Source organism: Phytophthora ramorum, assembly GCF_020800215.1.
Source record: "Phytophthora ramorum isolate Pr-102 chromosome Unknown Phyram_PR-102_s0002, whole genome shotgun sequence".
In the NCBI taxonomy this organism is placed as follows: domain Eukaryota; phylum Oomycota; class Peronosporomycetes; order Peronosporales; family Peronosporaceae; genus Phytophthora; species Phytophthora ramorum.
In genome coordinates this window covers 3,548,333-3,565,297 of record NW_027150648.1, presented here as the reverse complement: position 1 = coordinate 3,565,297, position 16,965 = coordinate 3,548,333, and the positions used below count along the sequence as shown (strand labels likewise).

The 16,965-nt window shown below is 54.6% G+C and overlaps 5 protein-coding genes across 5 annotated transcripts; 2 read left to right on the top strand and 3 right to left on the bottom strand.

Moving 5' to 3' along the window:
• Positions 1 to 64: 64 nt before the first annotated feature.
• KRP23_2563 (uncharacterized protein) lies at positions 65 to 1,739 on the bottom strand (the record flags this gene model as incomplete). Its single annotated transcript, XM_067887316.1, has 5 exons — positions 65 to 118; positions 202 to 265; positions 339 to 1,386; positions 1,476 to 1,537; positions 1,627 to 1,739. The coding sequence occupies 5 exons, from the start codon at positions 1,737 to 1,739 to the stop codon at positions 65 to 67; spliced, it is 1,341 nt and encodes a 446-aa protein (XP_067749913.1).
• Positions 1,740 to 2,545: 806 nt separating this feature from the next.
• On the bottom strand, positions 2,546 to 9,685 carry KRP23_2562 (Inositol polyphosphate-4-phosphatase type I A; the record flags this gene model as incomplete). The annotated part of the gene is made up of 7 exons (XM_067887315.1): positions 2,546 to 2,968; positions 3,047 to 6,220; positions 6,290 to 6,378; positions 6,440 to 7,724; positions 7,808 to 9,369; positions 9,459 to 9,558; positions 9,680 to 9,685. The coding sequence occupies 7 exons, from the start codon at positions 9,683 to 9,685 to the stop codon at positions 2,546 to 2,548; spliced, it is 6,639 nt and encodes a 2,212-aa protein (XP_067749912.1).
• A 609-nt stretch (positions 9,686 to 10,294) lies between these two features.
• On the top strand, positions 10,295 to 12,028 carry KRP23_2561 (putative U3 small nucleolar RNA-associated protein 7; the record flags this gene model as incomplete). Its single annotated transcript, XM_067887314.1, has 2 exons — positions 10,295 to 11,186; positions 11,265 to 12,028. The coding sequence occupies 2 exons, from the start codon at positions 10,295 to 10,297 to the stop codon at positions 12,026 to 12,028; spliced, it is 1,656 nt and encodes a 551-aa protein (XP_067749911.1).
• A 221-nt stretch (positions 12,029 to 12,249) lies between these two features.
• On the bottom strand, positions 12,250 to 14,496 carry KRP23_2560 (Cullin-1; the record flags this gene model as incomplete). Its single annotated transcript, XM_067887311.1, has 1 exon — positions 12,250 to 14,496. One exon carries the CDS (start codon positions 14,494 to 14,496, stop codon positions 12,250 to 12,252), a length of 2,247 nt encoding a protein of 748 aa, XP_067749910.1.
• Positions 14,497 to 15,504: 1,008 nt separating this feature from the next.
• KRP23_2559 (E3 ubiquitin-protein ligase RNF8) lies at positions 15,505 to 16,921 on the top strand (the record flags this gene model as incomplete). Its single annotated transcript, XM_067887310.1, has 2 exons — positions 15,505 to 15,919; positions 15,975 to 16,921. The coding sequence occupies 2 exons, from the start codon at positions 15,505 to 15,507 to the stop codon at positions 16,919 to 16,921; spliced, it is 1,362 nt and encodes a 453-aa protein (XP_067749909.1).
• Between the last annotated feature and the right edge of the window lie 44 nt (positions 16,922 to 16,965).

Genomic DNA, 16,965 nt, shown 5'->3' with positions numbered 1-16,965 from the left:
GCAAAAGAAAAACAAGAAACTTCCTAATTACAGCGTCGAGCAGTCGGGCCTGATGCGCCCTATCCTAGTCATCGTTCTCTGAGGACACTGTCGGCATCGGTGATAGTGCGATTGTCAGCTGAGCATTTGAGAGAGAAGCAAACAAATAACGTTAGTGATGCATTCCTCACATCAACCGAAAACAAGCGAAGAGTAACTTACCACCGCCATCGACATAAGGATCACACGCGACTCCAGCTCCGAGTTCTCGGTCGAGATCACCCAGCTAATCAATAAGCAATTTAGTGGGATCAGAATTAATGAGAAGTATCTTCTCAAGCTTCAATACGGCAGCGTACCTGTCCGAAAGGAAAAGACCCAAAACGCCAGTAGCCAGCAGACCAAGGGTAGCCTTGGATTGCACATGCTCGCCGTTGCGAATAATCGACACGAACGCAATCAGCAGCGACACGTTTGCTAGAACAGCCGAGCCAGCAGCCATAGTCTCAAACTCGCGCGGGGAGGCACCGATCAACAGTAGGAGCTCGGTTGCAGCACGCCAAGCCAGGCCGGTCGCCACCCACGTTGCCGAAGCACGCGGATCCTTCTGGTGGAAAAACACCAGTAGCGCCACGATGGGCGTGAGGAACGCCAGCCACCTCCGCCAGAGATCAGTACCCTCCTCGCCGTCATGAGGTAGCATCTGACTAGCCACGAGAGAGCCTACTACCGCCACTACACTCAGGAAAGACGCAAGGTAACCACTCTCCAGCGCCTTGGCAATGAAGCCCTCTTCCAACGGGCTCCCGTGCTCATGAACCAAGGTAATCGTTGCGCTGGTTTCCGAGGCAGTGGTCTCCTTGTTGCTCTGCGATTTCAGCAGCACTCCGTCCTCTTCGTATGACAGCGCGACCGGCTTCTTGTGAGCATCCGTCTCTGCCGCCAGTGGGGCTGGAGGTGCCATCTCACGCACCTGCGGCGCCAGCGCCGCGATGGTTGATCGCAGCAGAAGCGAGTCGTCTTCCTCATCCGTGGTCGGGTCCGCCTTCTGTTCGTCCAGACGAGACACGAACTGGGTCGACGTCGTCTCCGTCACCTGTTTCCGGGTCGATCGGCGTCTCGGCGTTTCCTTCACTGCAGCATTGGCCTCATCGTTGTTCTCATTGGTGCTACTCACGCTCTTGCGTCGCCGCGGGGTCGTCGTGCTACCAGCGTTAGAGACGTCCTTGTCCTCGTCGTTCTTCTCGAGCAACTTCCTGCCCACCGAGGCGCTGCGCGAGCGACTACGACGTCCGCGCGGACGACCAGGTCCACGGCCAGGGCTCTTGCTCTTGCGGGGGCTCTTGGACGTCGAGCGGCCGGGGCTGCGACCACGAGGCGTCGAACTTCCCGACTCCTTCTTCCGTTCTACATTGGGCAATAACAAATAATAAGGAGGATAGCTTAAGTGAGCTACTCGAATGTATCGCAGCCAGTTGAAGAACGAAGCCACGTACGCTCTTCGAAGCGCTTGATGACGTCCGAGTAACCATCAGCCATGAGGTCAATGCGGCTCTCCCTGCACATATTAATAAAGTTGTGTGTGTGTGTGTGTTTTAGTGAAAATGGCACGGAACCCAAGGGGAAGGATGAAAGCTTCGTCTGTACCAGGTGTTGTTCTCCTCGCCGAAGTCCTTCCATACCACGAAGTAGTGCACGCGCTGCTTGATGAGCTTGCGGTCCACGATGCGCTCAATGTCGGTGGGCATCTCGTCTCTCATCAGCGTCTCCACCGGTTCCGCCGCGTTGTTCTCTCCTGCAAATGGAGCTCAAGCAATTCGCGCCACAAAAATTTGTATTAAAAAACCTCGAGGTTTTACTCAATCTCACTTGAAAAATTGACGGGAGAAATTAGCAAAATGGCGAGCCGTGCTATTGCTCGTTGCGTTGGTGCACCGTTTATCGAAATGGGTGCTGTGCTTGCGTGCAGCTCCCGGTCTCCAAGTTTTCGTTGTGAACCATTCGCCGATTTGTTCGAGTGGCTGATGATGCAAGGCGCGAAGGGTAATTATGAATAGGAAAGCTGAAGTTGTGCGCAACGTTGGACCAAGTCCGACTCGTTGCTCTCCTCTTTTCGTTCGTTTTCAAAAGAATACATGTAATATTAATGCATTGCTTTCGTTTTTGGTTTGTTGTAAGCTTACTTCGATGCATACGAGTGCAGCAAAAAGTAAAGGAGTACTGCTTGCTTACATACTCGTGAACAGTCCTACCTCACTCTAAACAATCCTGCGGCTGCACCTTCGCCAGTATTCATCAGATGCAGGTACTTTTCGTACTTGCGATACATGCATGTACATGTACAGTAATTCTCCTTCTGTAGGAGCAATTTCCACCGTCCACTTGTGTACGCTTTCTTCATACATGAAAAGATATCCATGTGTCTTGAAGAGAGGGAATCAATCGGTCGCTGAACTCGTCCAACAAGTTGTTGGTCGATATATACAGCTTCCCGCAAGCATTTCCAAAATTGTTTATTCAACCACAAATAATAACAGCGTTTTTCTTGGTGTCTCGGTGAGTCTCTTTAACTCACGTTGCCGCGGCCATAGGTACCTTCGGGACACTTGTACTCGTCTGGGAGCAGCGAGCGCTGCAACGCGTTGAAGGCGTAGTGGCGCTTACCGGTGTTCTTGAGTGCGTTCTCCAGACGAACACCGTTGCTGCGCATGGTCGACACAGTGCGCACCGCGAATTCCTCAGGCAGCCCATGGTTCTCGCTTAGGAGCCGCACCTGCTCGAGCGTTACGGACATTCCTGTGCGGTCTTTGGCACTTTTGCACGACGTCACACGACCAGCACCCAGCAGTCGGCACAGATGGGAGCCTTCCTGGATGATCTTCGGGTGTTTTGACTTCACCACTTGGCGCTTGCTAGCTGTTGCGATGCGTTCCTCCAGCGATGCCAGAAGTGGAGCGATCGTACTCATCGGCGTCGCAACAGCGTCCGGCTATAGCAGTCACAGAAAACGCAAATATCAGTTTACCACGAAATTGCGCTAAAAGTGCAGTGCAAAAGTCCAACGTACCCTTTGAGCCGCGAGCTGCTTGTACTTCTCGACGTAGCGCGTCAACACGAAGAAGCTTTTTCGATTGATGATGTCTTGCAGAGTCGTCTTCTTGCTGCTGGCGTTGTTGGCCAACGTCTGCATCTCGTTGATGCCCTGCGTAAACATCACTGGCGTGACGGGAATCGCACCTCCCGCTCGGATGTTGGATGGGATTGATGCCCGCAGATCGTCAGAGCAACGCACACCAATCGCCACAGTATATGTGCCCTTGGTAGCACCCTTGCTCAAGCGTACAGACACAACACCAGGTAGAGTCGTGTTTTTCATGTGCAGGTTGAGCAGGGTAGAAGGGAGGTGCGTCGGCGGAGATGTGTCAAGCACGAACGTGACATGCTTCAGCGCGTCAACGGCAGCGGAGAAGTCTTCCAACATTCCGATTTCCTTGCCCTGTGTCGACAGCAAGGACTCGACCTGGAACAAGAAGCCGATGGAGTCAATAGTGTGCAAGAAGCTGCGGTCCGTCGGGTGCTGCAACGACAGCTCTAGCTGGCGGCAGAAGGACGCGACCAAAGCTGTTAGCGCCTGTGACAAGCACATATCGAATCGCGTCGTGAGATGCCATCGCGTCTCGTCAGTCGAACGCGCATTCGCATTGCACCAGTCAATCATATCGCTCCCGCTCTTGTCCGATACATCGCTCTCCACACGTGATAACGACCGCTTCTGCAGCGCAGAACGCAAACTCAAAATGCTTCCGTTGTGACGGAACTTGAAGCAGTGAGCGGAGAAAGCACCCACCGTCACCGTCGGGTATGCCTTCACATTGGGTGACGTCCGCCTTGAGCGCTGTGAGCGCAGATCGGCCGTCGGTCCCACCCACATGTCTTGCACGTGCAGGTTAATCGGCAGGAAACGCAGCACAAGGCTCTTTTTCTCAGTGCTTGCTTTGAAGTTGAGCCCCTCCTCTGCACGGTCGATACACAACTGATGGCACTCGCGCAGTGCCTCAACGTACATCTTGCGCTGCTGGACACGTTCATTCAGCCACGTTTGAACCACTGTTTGGTCATTCTCGCCCTGGATCTGTTCGATCAAATTATCGTACAAATTGCCAACAAGCCCACTCTTAACTCTTGCCTCGAAGCCAGCAGCTTCAGCCTGTGCACGCGCAAGATCCTCCGCGCGTTCAGTAACGAGCAATTCCAAGTACTGGCGAGGCAGTTCGTTCGTAAGCGGACTCTCGACCATGTCTTCAATCACCATTTCATCTCCTTCTGCAAACTGGAAGCTCTTCGTGATGTAGAATCCGGAGTTCTCCTTCAGCTGCCGCGGTGAGACGGTCATAGACTTGACTCGCAAGCGCGGGACTGAATGGTCCACTTCTGGGATAGCAGATCCAGCCATGGCAGCTGCTACGCTGGGAGACTGAGTGCCACCACTTCCGTCGCTAAGAACTGTTGGGATAGGTGATCGAGAGCGGTGTGAAACCTGTCGAGCCACCAAGTTTACTTCGTTTGCCTCCAGCATGTCGTCGCACGCACACGAGAATTCACAGAAAACCTTGGGTCGCGAAGGTGGCGCCATACCCATACCGGATACACGGGCAAGTCTAGCACGTTCATCAAGTTGTCGGGAAGATGCACGCATCAATTGGCGAGACGAGTCTCGTGCATCAGAGTCGGATGACGGTGAGGACGCCTTCTCCGGGATTTCGTACACGACAAAACGGAGAAGTGGGTTGGCAGGCATCACCGGGATCTGGAGCACCGACAAAAACGTAGCGATCTGTGTCACGGAGCTGCCGCTATTGTCAGAGTTGCCAGTCACCAGAGTGGGCAAAACTGTCTCTGTGAAGCCCACACGCGACCACTTTGCTGTAGGATTGGAAACAGGCAGAGGGGTTGGTAGAGCACCAGGACCAAGCAACGACAACGAATGACTACTGCGACGGCTGAGAATTCCTTCCTGGTGCAGCCCGCTCTCGATGAACGTGCTAATGGAAGAACGTCGGTAACTCAGTATAGGAAGATCCTCGTAGTAATCTTCACCCGTTACATCGTTTTCACCGTCCGGAGAAGGGTTCTCCGCAACGTAGAGCTCAACGAAGCACGCGTGGGTGAGAGGAATGGGCGAAACAAGCTGGACAGATAGCGCAAGTACGTTTTGTGTGCCATCCACACTCTCCTGACCAATAGGGTTGTACTCCGTATCAGGAAAACGCAGAATGCCTGCCCAGCCATCACTTAGCCCAGTGGCGTCAAGCGGAACTGCGAACTTTCCGCTCTCAAACTTCTCGGAGATGCTTGACATGGTCCGATGAAGCAGCTGCGGGTCCTTCACGTGCAACGAAGGGTTCCAGTTCATACCGTGTAGCCGCGGGTTCCACTGCAAAAGCAGAAATCCAATTGGGGGAACCAATGTCGGCAGCCAGATGGAGAAAACATACCACACAACGGAGTCGATACTCCAATTCTTCCAGTGAAGAATGGAGTTCATGATGCAGGATGTTCCAAGTACGAGTGCAATCGACAAGATCACCACCAGATACGTGATTAACGACTTTTTCATCACCTTCACCACGTGGTCGTCGAAAATATCGCCGGATTGATCGATAAGGCGCACACCACGCTGAATCACGAACGTGCCCAGCACAAGTAATGCCACGGAGGTGAGGAAGATAAGCAGCTCAGCGCTTTGCTGAAGCGGAAAGAACCAGTTCGAGTAACCAACGTCTTTACACACGTTGTTCACCGCATACTTCCACTGAGTGGGCTGCAAATCGGGGCAATAGTCATTCGAGCACAGCCGCATGGTGTAGAAAGGATTCTTCAAGTAGTCGTCGTAAGTGCACTTGTAAAAGTCAGTGAGGCTCACCACTCCGAAAAGTTGAATACCGTAAAACGCCACGTTGATGATCACGTAGACGGTGAACACAAACAAACGTCCAGATGGCCCCACGTCGTGGAACAGCACGGTACCCCAGTGAAAGCACACCGAAGTCATCATCGTCCACGTAAAGCAGACAGAAATCGCGTACAGCAGGTAGTAGATGTCGGTTCCGCTCGCCGACGACGCTTTTGTTGATACGCTAATCCAAATTGCGTTGCCAACGATGCACAATACGAAGATCATCATCACCGAAAGCGACGTCATATCGTTGTAAAACGTTTGCCTCGAAAAAGAAATACCATTCTGTCAGCAGCATAAAGGAAGTCGTCAGTCACTGACGAAACATTTCAAACATCAATAAGTGGAGATTACCATTCGCGTCACGAGAACAGCACCAGCCAGAGCAACTGCAAAGAATGTGATTGACATCACACTGTACACACTTAGAGTGTACTTCGAGTCTGTATCAGCACATGTTCGTCAGTGTCCAGCCAAGTCCAACGACAGTATAGTAGTACGTACATGTCTTCGCGTGTACCAACGTTTGCGCGCAATCACTTCCCATCACGTTGCTATCGTCCATTAGAACGACCTCACTTAGCGGCGGCAAACGGAATCCGCTGGAGTAGTCATCTTCCTGGTCCTCATCACCATTCCAGTCAACGTTAGTCATCTGAACCTGGAAGGTGAAGGTCGTCCTGATCTCCCACGAGTCATTTGTCTTGACACCCGAGGGAAGGAGGTCGGTCACGCAAAAGTAGGAGGTATTGTCGCTCTCGATATTCAGGTTGGTTTCACCTGGATCAGCGTAAAGGTTGAGGAACGGGTTTCCACCTTGGACGTACGAGGCCTCCGCGGATGATCCGAAGCTAACAGTGGAAGTAGGCTTACGTCCTTTGCTTGCGCAATACGAGGAGCGCAAATCAACACACACTTTAGGGTTGTCTGAGTTGGGGCCGACGATGGAGGACGTCGAAAAAGACAGCATCATAATTTTTGTGTCTTCTTCCATCCACACCAGTGACGAATCCAGCCGGCCTTTTCGGACAGGAGACAGCGCCATCGTGGCAAGAGTGAGGGCACTCAAGTCTTCGACGGAGGTAGTCGAGTCTGCAGCCACCATTAACTCCCGTGTGCGCCTGGAAGAAGTAGCTGCAGATTTGAGTGTCCCGGTCGATGTCTCATACGATAGTGATACGCTGACGCCCACAGAGCTACTTGACGCACTGGCGCCTGTCACGATACTCTTAGATAAGGCAAATGACATCGGTCCTCCAGAGCTTGACGTCATTAAGTCCTCTCGACCTTCAAGGAGATCCATTACGCTGACGAAGCCGTAGCGGTGAGCGTTCTCGCTATCGCAGTTCTTGCTATTAGTCACGTCTGCACAGCTGTGCACACGCACGGCAGATGCGTGGTCACCACCTTCGTCACGGAGCGTCACGTCGACTGCAGTGTTTTCCCATGCGACGAATCTCCAGCCACTTGGGAGGGAGATGGTAATCCACCACTTGCTGTTACGTTTCAGCGGATCTTCTCCTCCCAAGTTGTAGAATGCTCCGATGATATCCGCAGCCAGTAGTGTGAATGTTGCTTCAGCCACACTGTTAGGAGTGACTGTCGATGTCGAGATCTTGTAGGAATCAGTCGACACGCACGTCTTGTATCCCGATGGGCATGAGCCATCGGAAAGCTTGCTCTCGCACGTAGATCCGCTAGACTCTCCAGGATACTCGTTTTGGCACTCTGTCGCCTTGCACCGGCAATAGGTAGACGTGTACAGCACGGTATCCCCGCTGCCACTCCACTGGAAACAATATAGGCAAACAACAGAACAAGGCTGGCATTAGCACCACAATGCAGAATTACAGAAAACAGTAGGAAACGCACCCAACTTTCGCTTCCACTTGCTGATTCGGACTCGCTCGAAGAACTGTTGCTGGCCGTGAGCGAAAAAACCTTGATGACCTCACTCGATCCGCTTTGGGATTCTACCGCCGTGGAATTTGCAGATGCTTCCGTTGGCACCTCTGTGTCCTTCGCGGGGGCCGTCAAGTTGCTCGGAGCCGCGGGCGGGGGAGTTTCCTCAGTGGTTGCAACCGAAGCGTTTGAACCTGTGCCTTCAAGGTTAATGGAGCGTTCCTCCGAGTAAACAACTACCTGCGTGGTGTCAGAACCCCCAGACACGTCCGCATCTGATGAGGTAGTGGTACCTTGTGAGCCCACAGACGTGTCGATACCTGACGAATTTGTAGAAACCTGAACACCAGGGGAGCCAACTGAAGTGTCGCTATGTGAGGAGCTAGCGCCTCCAAGAGGAACATCCTGCGAACCGACCGTAGTATCAATATCCGAGGAGCTGGTAGCAATGTGAATGCCACGGCGGTCAATGGAGGTATCAATATCTGACGAGCCATCAGCGATGTGGACTCCGCTAGATCCGACAGAAGCGTCGATGCTTCCAGAGCTCGCATCAACACGAATACCATGGGAGCCAACGGAGGCGTCGAAGTCATTCGACCCAACGCTGACACCAATGCCACCAGAGCCCACAGTAGCATCCAAGCCATGGGACCCGACCGAGACATCCAAGCCATGTGATCCTACCGTCGCATCAACGCCACCAGAGCCTACAGTAGCATCCAAGCCATGGGACCCGACCGAGACATCCAAGCCATGTGATCCTACCGTCGCATCAACGCCACCAGAGCCTACAGTAGCATCCAAGCCATGGGACCCGACTGAGACATCCAAGCCATGTGATCCTACCGTCGCATCAACACCGCCAGACCCCACGGTCGCTTCAAGACCGCCTGACCCTACAGAAACTCCAAGTCCATCCGACCCCGAGCCCACGGAGACTTGGAGGCCATGAGAGGAAGCCGACACTTCAGCTGAGCCTGCCGAGACATCAATGCCTCCTGAACCCACTGAAACACCAGCAGAGCCTGCCGAAACGTCAATTCCTGCAGAGCCCACCCCCACTCCAGTTGAGCCTGCCGAGACATCAATGCCTCCTGAGCCCACTGAAATATCAGTAGAGCCTGCAGAGACGTCGATTCCTCCAGAACCCACCGCAACCCCTACGATAGGGATGGAGATCTCAAGTCCATCGGAGCTCACCGTGATCCCAAGCACCGCGTCTTCGTTCTCCGCCGAGCCGGAACCTGCCAGTGCGCCACTAACACTCGCAGCCTGACTGCAGTCCTCCGACTGTGGGATCTCGATCGTATCTGTGTCGTCAGCACTGCCGGAACACTCTGAGCTGGGTCTTCCCTGCGCGTCGAACAAATGCAGCATTAACTCGGCTCCTGCGGGGTCCTGGACGCCGGGACTTCGGCCGTCGGCCGCCACGTCTCCTCTGGCTATCCTGGTCATCTGTTCAAACTCTAATTCGACGGCGTGGTGCTCCAACGCTGCAATAGCTGGCACAAGGTCCAGTTTCTCTGCTTCTGCTCGAAACGCGGCCAAAACGCATCATCAGAGCCGTCCTGAGGCTTCTACAGACAGACCAAACACTGGAAGATTTACCGCAGCGTACCTTTATCAACCGCTCGGGCCGGAAGAGTCGATGCGGAGGCGAGCAGCAGCAACAAGACCGCCGCGTACATGTGCCTCCCGCCGCCTCGCAAAAGTCGACGCTGAGACGCACACAGAACGATCCAAGACACACGCGTGAGCACGCGACGCAGAACTAGCGATAGAGGTCGGAGGGGGTCCGTGGGGGCTTCTGTGGGCGCTCCAAGGGGGCCAGCAACGTACCCGCATATTTAGACGCCGACGAGACCAGTGCGCGCTGTCGGGCACAGTCGATTGTGAAGCGCGGGTTGGGTCTGGCGATGTGACGAGGTCCGAAAGTGCAGTTAAAGTGGGATGGAAAATCGACGGAGGTTAAGGTCAAGCATACAGTGGAGAAGTAAATTGTGTGTGAAAGATGGTCATATTTGGAGTCTATAACCCGTAAAGAGACGTGCTTTCGACAGTGGCACCATCTGGCTTTCGCGCTGACCGCATTGTATTGGTCTGAGTATGAGGTGTCCGCAATGCTGGCATTCGGTGGACATGATGCGGAAACCGCCGCGTTCATGATACGCTCACGAACTGGAATAAGGCAGGAAGGCCCGGGCTTAGTTAAAGTTAGCGCCGACATTGTAGCGCAGCCAGCATCAGCATTGACCTTTCGAAACTCACGTGAGATACACAACGGCTGTACAGTATACTTCATATTTAGAAACCCACCTAAATAGTATACTCTTCTAATCTTAAATTTAGAACTCTTACAGAACACTACCCAAATACAGCGCTGTCCGTTCCAACCACTGCAGGTTTTTGGCCAGCCATTTTCATCTCGCGGTTGATACACTATGGCGGACCACCATGACAGCGGCTCGGAGCACGAGGACGTGGAGAAGATCGTGCGCGAGGCGCCCAAGCGCCTTAGCCAAGTGGCTACCAAGCAGCCCAAGAGCCACAAAGAGAAAGCCAAGCCCGTCAAGCACTGTGGGCAAGTACACGCGCGGCGGCGGCGTCTCGCAGCACCGCATTCGCAACATCCGCGACAAGAAGCTCAAAGGCTCGCTGCTACGCGCCAATGAGAAACAAAAGCTGGCGGCCGAGTCCGCGGCCAAGTCGGAGATCCTGCTGCCCGATCAGGTGGGTTTCCTGGAGGCTGAGGGCCTTGAGAAGACGTACAAGTTCACGCAGAAGCAGCTCGCGGACAACGTGGACCTCAACACGGCGCGCAAGATCTTCGGCTTGGACCTCCCGGACTACGGCTCGTACCGCGTCAAGTACACGCGCAGCGGACGCAACATGCTGCTCGGCAGTCAGAAGGGCCACCTGGCCATGATGGACGCGCTGCGCATGAAGCTCACGTGCGAGTTCCAGGCCAATGACCTCGTGCGCGACGTGAGCTTCCTGCACAACGACTCACTCTTCGCGACTGCCCAGAAGAAGCACGTGTACATTTATGACAGCACCGGTGCTGAGGCTCACTGCATCCGAACCGTCCCGGAGCCGCGGAGAATGGAGTTCCTGCCCTATCACTTTTTGCTCTCGACGGTGAGCGGCAACGGACTACTGAGCTACCACGACGTGACGGAAGGAAAGCTAGTGTCCACGCACCGCACGAAGCAGGGACTTTGTGATACCATGGCACTCAACCCTTGGAACGCCGTTGTGAACCTCGGCCACGCCAGCGGTATTGTGACGCTGTGGACGCCGAATATGTCCGACGCTGTCGTTAAGATGCAGTGCCACCAAGGGCCGAGTATGTTCTTCTACGTGTGTGACGCTTGTTGCTATTGTATGTGTTGCTGACTATTGTTTTTGTTATTTGTGCTATCAGTTCGCTCCATGGGTATCGACAACAGCGGAAAGTATCTCGTCACCGCGGGTGCTGACAGGAAGGTGAAGATTTTTGATCTGCGCAAGTACCAGGAATTGAACAGCTACTACCTGACGGCTGCAGCCAACACTATGAGTGTGAGTCAGCGCGGCCTCGTGGCGGTGGGCTTTGGTCCCAACGTGCACGTGCTGAAGGGCGCCTTCAACTCGAGCGCACCTATCCGTCCATACATGACGTACCAGATTCCAGGATCGCTGGTGAGCAGTGTGGCCTTCCGCCCATTCGAGGATGTGCTCGGTGTTGGCCATGCTAAGGGTTTCAACTCAGTGGTGATTCCTGGCGCCGGTGAGCCTAACTTCGACACGTACGAGGCGAACCCGTACGAGAACCGCAAGCAGCGCGACGAGTCCGAGGTGCGCTCGCTGCTGGAGAAGATTCGTCCGGAAATGATCACGTTGGACCCGAGAGCTATCGGTCGTGTGGACATGGACCCGGCCGAGGAGCAGCAGCAGAAGGTCTTCCAGATGGAGCGCGCCAACGGAGATGGCACAGCCAAGAAGCCCAAGAAGAAAATGCGCGGCAAGAACCGCCCGTCGCGACGACTACGCAAGAAGCAGCAAAATGTCGTCGACGCACAGAAGCAGCAATTCCGCGAGCAACTGGCCAACAAGCAGAAGCGCCAAGAGCGACAGGACCAACAGCGCGAGTGGAACGAAAAGGCCGAGAGCGCGCCCACGGCGCTCAACCGGTTCTTCAAGAAGTAGATGCATTTCCTCACTGTAATACAAGCAGTCGGTCACTTTCATTAGACAATTTCACCGGACCTGTCAATGCGTACTCTCAATCCTACTCACGCACACGAGCACAATTGCACCGCAAGACTGAGGCAATGTCAATAATGATATCATGACCAACGACACCTTTATTGCGCCATACATCGAACCAGATCCTGTTCTTCGTGGGAACCAGCAAGTCGGCAAGTAGCTTATGCGAGGTAGCGGTACGTGTTGGCTTGGTCGGGGTCGCGTTCAAGGTACTCTCGGTCAATAAGAGCCTCGATACGGCGTTTGATGACCTTCAGGTTAGGCTTGAAGAACGCCAGTTGACTCAGCACCTCCGAAATAAGCTGCTGGTGCTGCAGCGTTTTGCGCGCCTTCATGATACGCACAATCGCGGCTTCTATGGCTATGCTGCGGTCCTCCTCCACGTTCTTTTGGCTGTGGCTTTCCTCCAGAGAAGCCATCGGAATACGGAGCTTGCGCATCGGCGACGCAAAGGTGCGGTTCACGGCAAACTGGTCGCTGGTCGAGATCGTCTTGCCAGCCGGAGTCTTGGTCAGCAGTTTGTACTTACCACACGACAGCGAGTGCATAATACGCTTCACCACATCCACTGTTAGGTTCAACGACTCGCGCACAGCCTCAAACGAAAGTGCACCCTCGCCTTCGTTGAACAGCAACAAAGCCACAGCCTGCAGCGTCGTCACCTGGAGGTCGTACCATTTCTTCTTGGGGAAGTTAGCGCGGACGGTCGCGTTACCAAGTGAGTGCACCCACTGCAGCCGGCGGTGACTCGTCTTTGAGTCGTAGTACACCTTGAAGAGGTTCATGCACCGCACCATAAGCGGCGGCATCGTGACCTCAAGAATGCGGTACGACGGCCAGTAACCCGTCGTCAGCACTTGCACGCTGAACTCGAGGTTCAAGGCAGCATCAGTCGAGTCTTCCTCGCGGTGCTTCTTCAAGAAGCCCTCGAACTCCTGATGATGGTCGCTACCGATGGCCAGATCGTTCATCATACCTTCCATCTTACCCGTGAACTGCGCACCACATCGCAACTTTAGCTTGCCGATCATAAGCACCTCGGCGTCAGCAGAAGCAGATCGCTGGTTCAGCAGACGCTTAGCGAGCTGATTACGGTAGATCTCAGCAAAGAGATCCTTGTCCGTGAGGTACGAGAACACGAACACCACCTTCTCCAGGTAGTCTTCCACTTGCTCGTCACTGAGCTTCTCGCCACCAGTCTTAAGAATACGGTCACAGAACGTACTCATCAGCTTTGCCGAGCTGTCCGGACCAACATCCTTGTTAACAAACTCGACGAAGGCCTCCTTCAAAGCCTTCTGGAACAGCGAGTTACCCGCGAACTGCTCGTTCACAATGCTGCGGAACTTGTCGTGGATAGCCAAAATATCCTTGATGAACGTCGGATCCGAGCTGGGATCACGCACGTTACCCGAGGCGACCGCATTAGCGCGCTTGGCCACAATATCATTACCCACCGCAGTGATGTGCTGCTGCACAAGGTCAGCGATCGGCTCCAGGCCGTTCTTAATACGTGCAAACAGGCGGTACATACGCGCCAGATCCTCCAGCTTGTCATTCTTCAACAGAGCAATCACGCCAGAGTTCTCCCTCTCAATGAGCTCCTTCTGTGCGGCCTCCAGCAGTACGCTCTCGAGCTTCTTCACCAGTTTGGGCTCCGTGGACTTGTGCAGGTACGTGTGGACGCGGTTGCGCTCGCTTTGCAGGGCCTCCTCCACCTTCTGGAGGTACACGGGCGTCGAGTCTTCGCTGAGCCAGCCCTTCGACTTGCGCTCGTAGTACGTCGCACTGGTGGCCACGAGGTCGCTCTCCAGACAGCTCTGATAGACGTCGAGGGACTTCATGCCCATGACCTCGAAGATCTCGACGCAGTTGCGCATGAGCGTCGTGTCGATGATTTCTCCATTGCGCTCCTTCTCAATGAGCTCGATCATGGCGTCCTTCACGCGCACCTTGACCTTCTGGAAGACCATGCGGTCGAAGCTCTGCAGCCCAGCGTCGTCCAGCGTCGGGAGCGAGTGGTGCTTGACATAGTAACGGTCCAGGTACATGAAGAAGCGGGTCATCCACTTCATCATGAGTTTGTGGTTGGTCCAACGCTTGACGAGCTCCTGCAGAAAGAACTCGTCGTGCGCCTGCTCCAGACTGGGCAGCACCTTGTGCTCCAGGTACGCGTCGAACGTCTGGCCGTGCCGGTCGTACAGCTGCTCCGAGAAGTTGTACGGCGAGCGCTGCGTGCACATGTTGTAGCACGTCGTGTAGATGGGCATGAATGCGTTGGGTGGGAAGGGCGATACCTTGACCTGGTCGAAGCCCTTGTCCAGGATCTCCAGCAGCACGTCGATGGCCTTGGGCTTGATCTCCTGGTCCCAGCCTTCCTCGAGCGTGATCATGTTCTTCCCACTCATTGGCGTCGAGATCTTTTGAGTTATAGGGGCAACACGGACACTACAGTGACTGGCAACGACGGCGCTGAGGGCGAGAAGCTTTCTTCGAGCTCGCTCGGATGCTTGGGTTGCCTTGGCTGCAGTTAATCTTTTTGAAGTGTGAATGGAATTGAGCAGGTCTCTTTCCCTCCCCTTCTTTTCCCCTTTTCTCATTGGTTGATAAGATCGCTAGGTGCAAGATCCCCCAAGTTGGCATGCCACTATTCTTTCTTGGAGACAGTGATCCTGGACAGCCGCATGCGTAGCAAGTTGCTACGCGTGTTGCTAGTAGCAACACGGCATGTAGCACTGTGCACCAAGGCTACATGTACGGCTGTTTTGATGGCGGCAGTTTCGTCCGTCTCCAAAGTGACGTAATGTGCTTACTTCCTGTCGCTTGAATGTTTGAAGCCTGCTCAATTGGATTGCGAGTGCCAGGTCTTCGGTAAGACCACCAGTTCCAGTAGGACCAAGGTTAGAGCCCACAGTGCTAGCTCCCAAAGCAACATGAAATGGGGTAAAGTGTCAAGTGTCCACATGTACATCGCAATTAATTTATGGACTCGACTTTCCAATAGTCATACACCTCCTATTAACAATATTCGTCATTCAAAGTATTCTACATTAGAGCCAATCCAAATTCAACCCTCCGTTTTGACTTTCTCAGCCCGTACCGTCCTCCCATTGGTCAAAATTACCATAAGGAAAGGGCGGCGACTCAGTCCCAGCCAGCACCCAAGCGACGGCGCGTACTTACCTTGCTCTCCTGCTCCACGTCCACCGCGCTCGTATCACGCGCCATCCCAGCTCAGCGCTCTGTGCTTCTTGTTCCCACCTCACTCCGCTTCGTTCCAAGCCCCTCACGAAGCCAGAGCGAGCGCATCAACCGCGAGCTCTCTCCCCTCGACTTTCCAGCTTAGAGAGGATCCCTGTACGTTGATATTACTCACATACGCAGACCCCGCGTCCCGTGATCGCCACTTCAACATCATGATGGGCTCGTGGGAGTTCTCCGCCGCCTTCTGTGTAGGTCGCAGTCGCGGCTGCGAGGTCAGCATCGCTACGTCCGAGGAGACGCGCACCGTGAGCAAGCGCCACGTGGGCATCGTTCCGCTCACCGAGTCGCTGGCCGCTACGGCGCGTTCCGGCTGCAGCAAGCGCCGCTGGCTTATCTACGACCTGGAGACTATGAACGGCACAGCGGTGAATGGCGAGGATATCCCGTCGGGTGGCAGCAAGGAGCTGCACAACGGAGATGAGGTGGTGCTGGCCTCGGCCATGAGGCAAGTGCGTGCGGCTCGTTGTCCAGTTCCCAGACGAAGCGCACTCGCACATTGTGGTGAAGGCGCTGGCGCGCTCGGCGACCCCGCCGCCAGCTCCACAACATCGGCGAACGGCGACCCCCGTGCGATCGCCGCATCGCTCACCGCGACGAGTTATGATGACGATGACTGGAGCAGGTTTTGGGAGGTCAGCGGTGACGATCGCCGGGAGTCCAGCGTTCACGAGGGCAGGGTGTCGGTCCGGGGCAGGGACTCCTGGAACTGATGTCAACATGATGACGCCTCCACCACAGACTTTATCGCAGAAACGCAGCCGGACCAGTCCGAAGAGAACATCAGTTGAGAATGAGAATGTGGAGAAGAACAGACAACAGGATACACCAAGCAGTCAACAGAGAAAACGATCACGCCGTGGTGGAGCTATTGAGGAGGAAGCCGCAGCTATGGATGGAAACCCCAGCAGTGCCGCCAAAAGGGCCCGGGAAAATGAGAAAGAGGAATGCGAGCGGTTGATGATGTGCCCAGTGTGCTTGGAGTACTTCCATGGCAGTGCGACGCTGCCATGCTCGCACACGTTCTGCGGATTCTGCATCAGCAACTGGTTTCGTAATTCGCTGTCGTGCCCAGAGTGCCGCGATGTTGTGAAGACGATGCCTGTGCGCAACCGCGCACTCGACGAGCTAGTAGAGCGATTGGTAGGCCACACTGACGCTTACAAGTCTCATGTGCGTCGTCGCGCGAGGCAGCAGCGGCTTTCCATAGGATCGCGTCGCTACGAACGTTGGAGCAGCGAGGGTGAAGACGATTCTGAAGGAGCTGCTCGCGGCGTGAGTAGCCTACAGCTTGGCAACACCTTCGTTCCCGATCCCAGCATGCGTGCCAGTGTGTTTACTCGCTGGTCGGTCGAGGAAAAGCTTGCGTTTTCTGCATACATCAACACCCAGTTCGGCGAGACGCGCGTGGCGACTTGCAAAAAGATAGGACTTACGGAGTCCGCGGTGGATAGGTCCAACATGACCGAGTTGCTGGTCGCTGCCCAAAATCTGCTGCTCGACTGCGGCGGGCTCCGATTAGTAGGTGACGAGTGCTGCCAGCGTCTCAAGATTTTCTTGTTCTTCGGCTAATGGTGGCTCCAGAACATCGAGCTCAAGCGGCGGGAGTTTTAAGC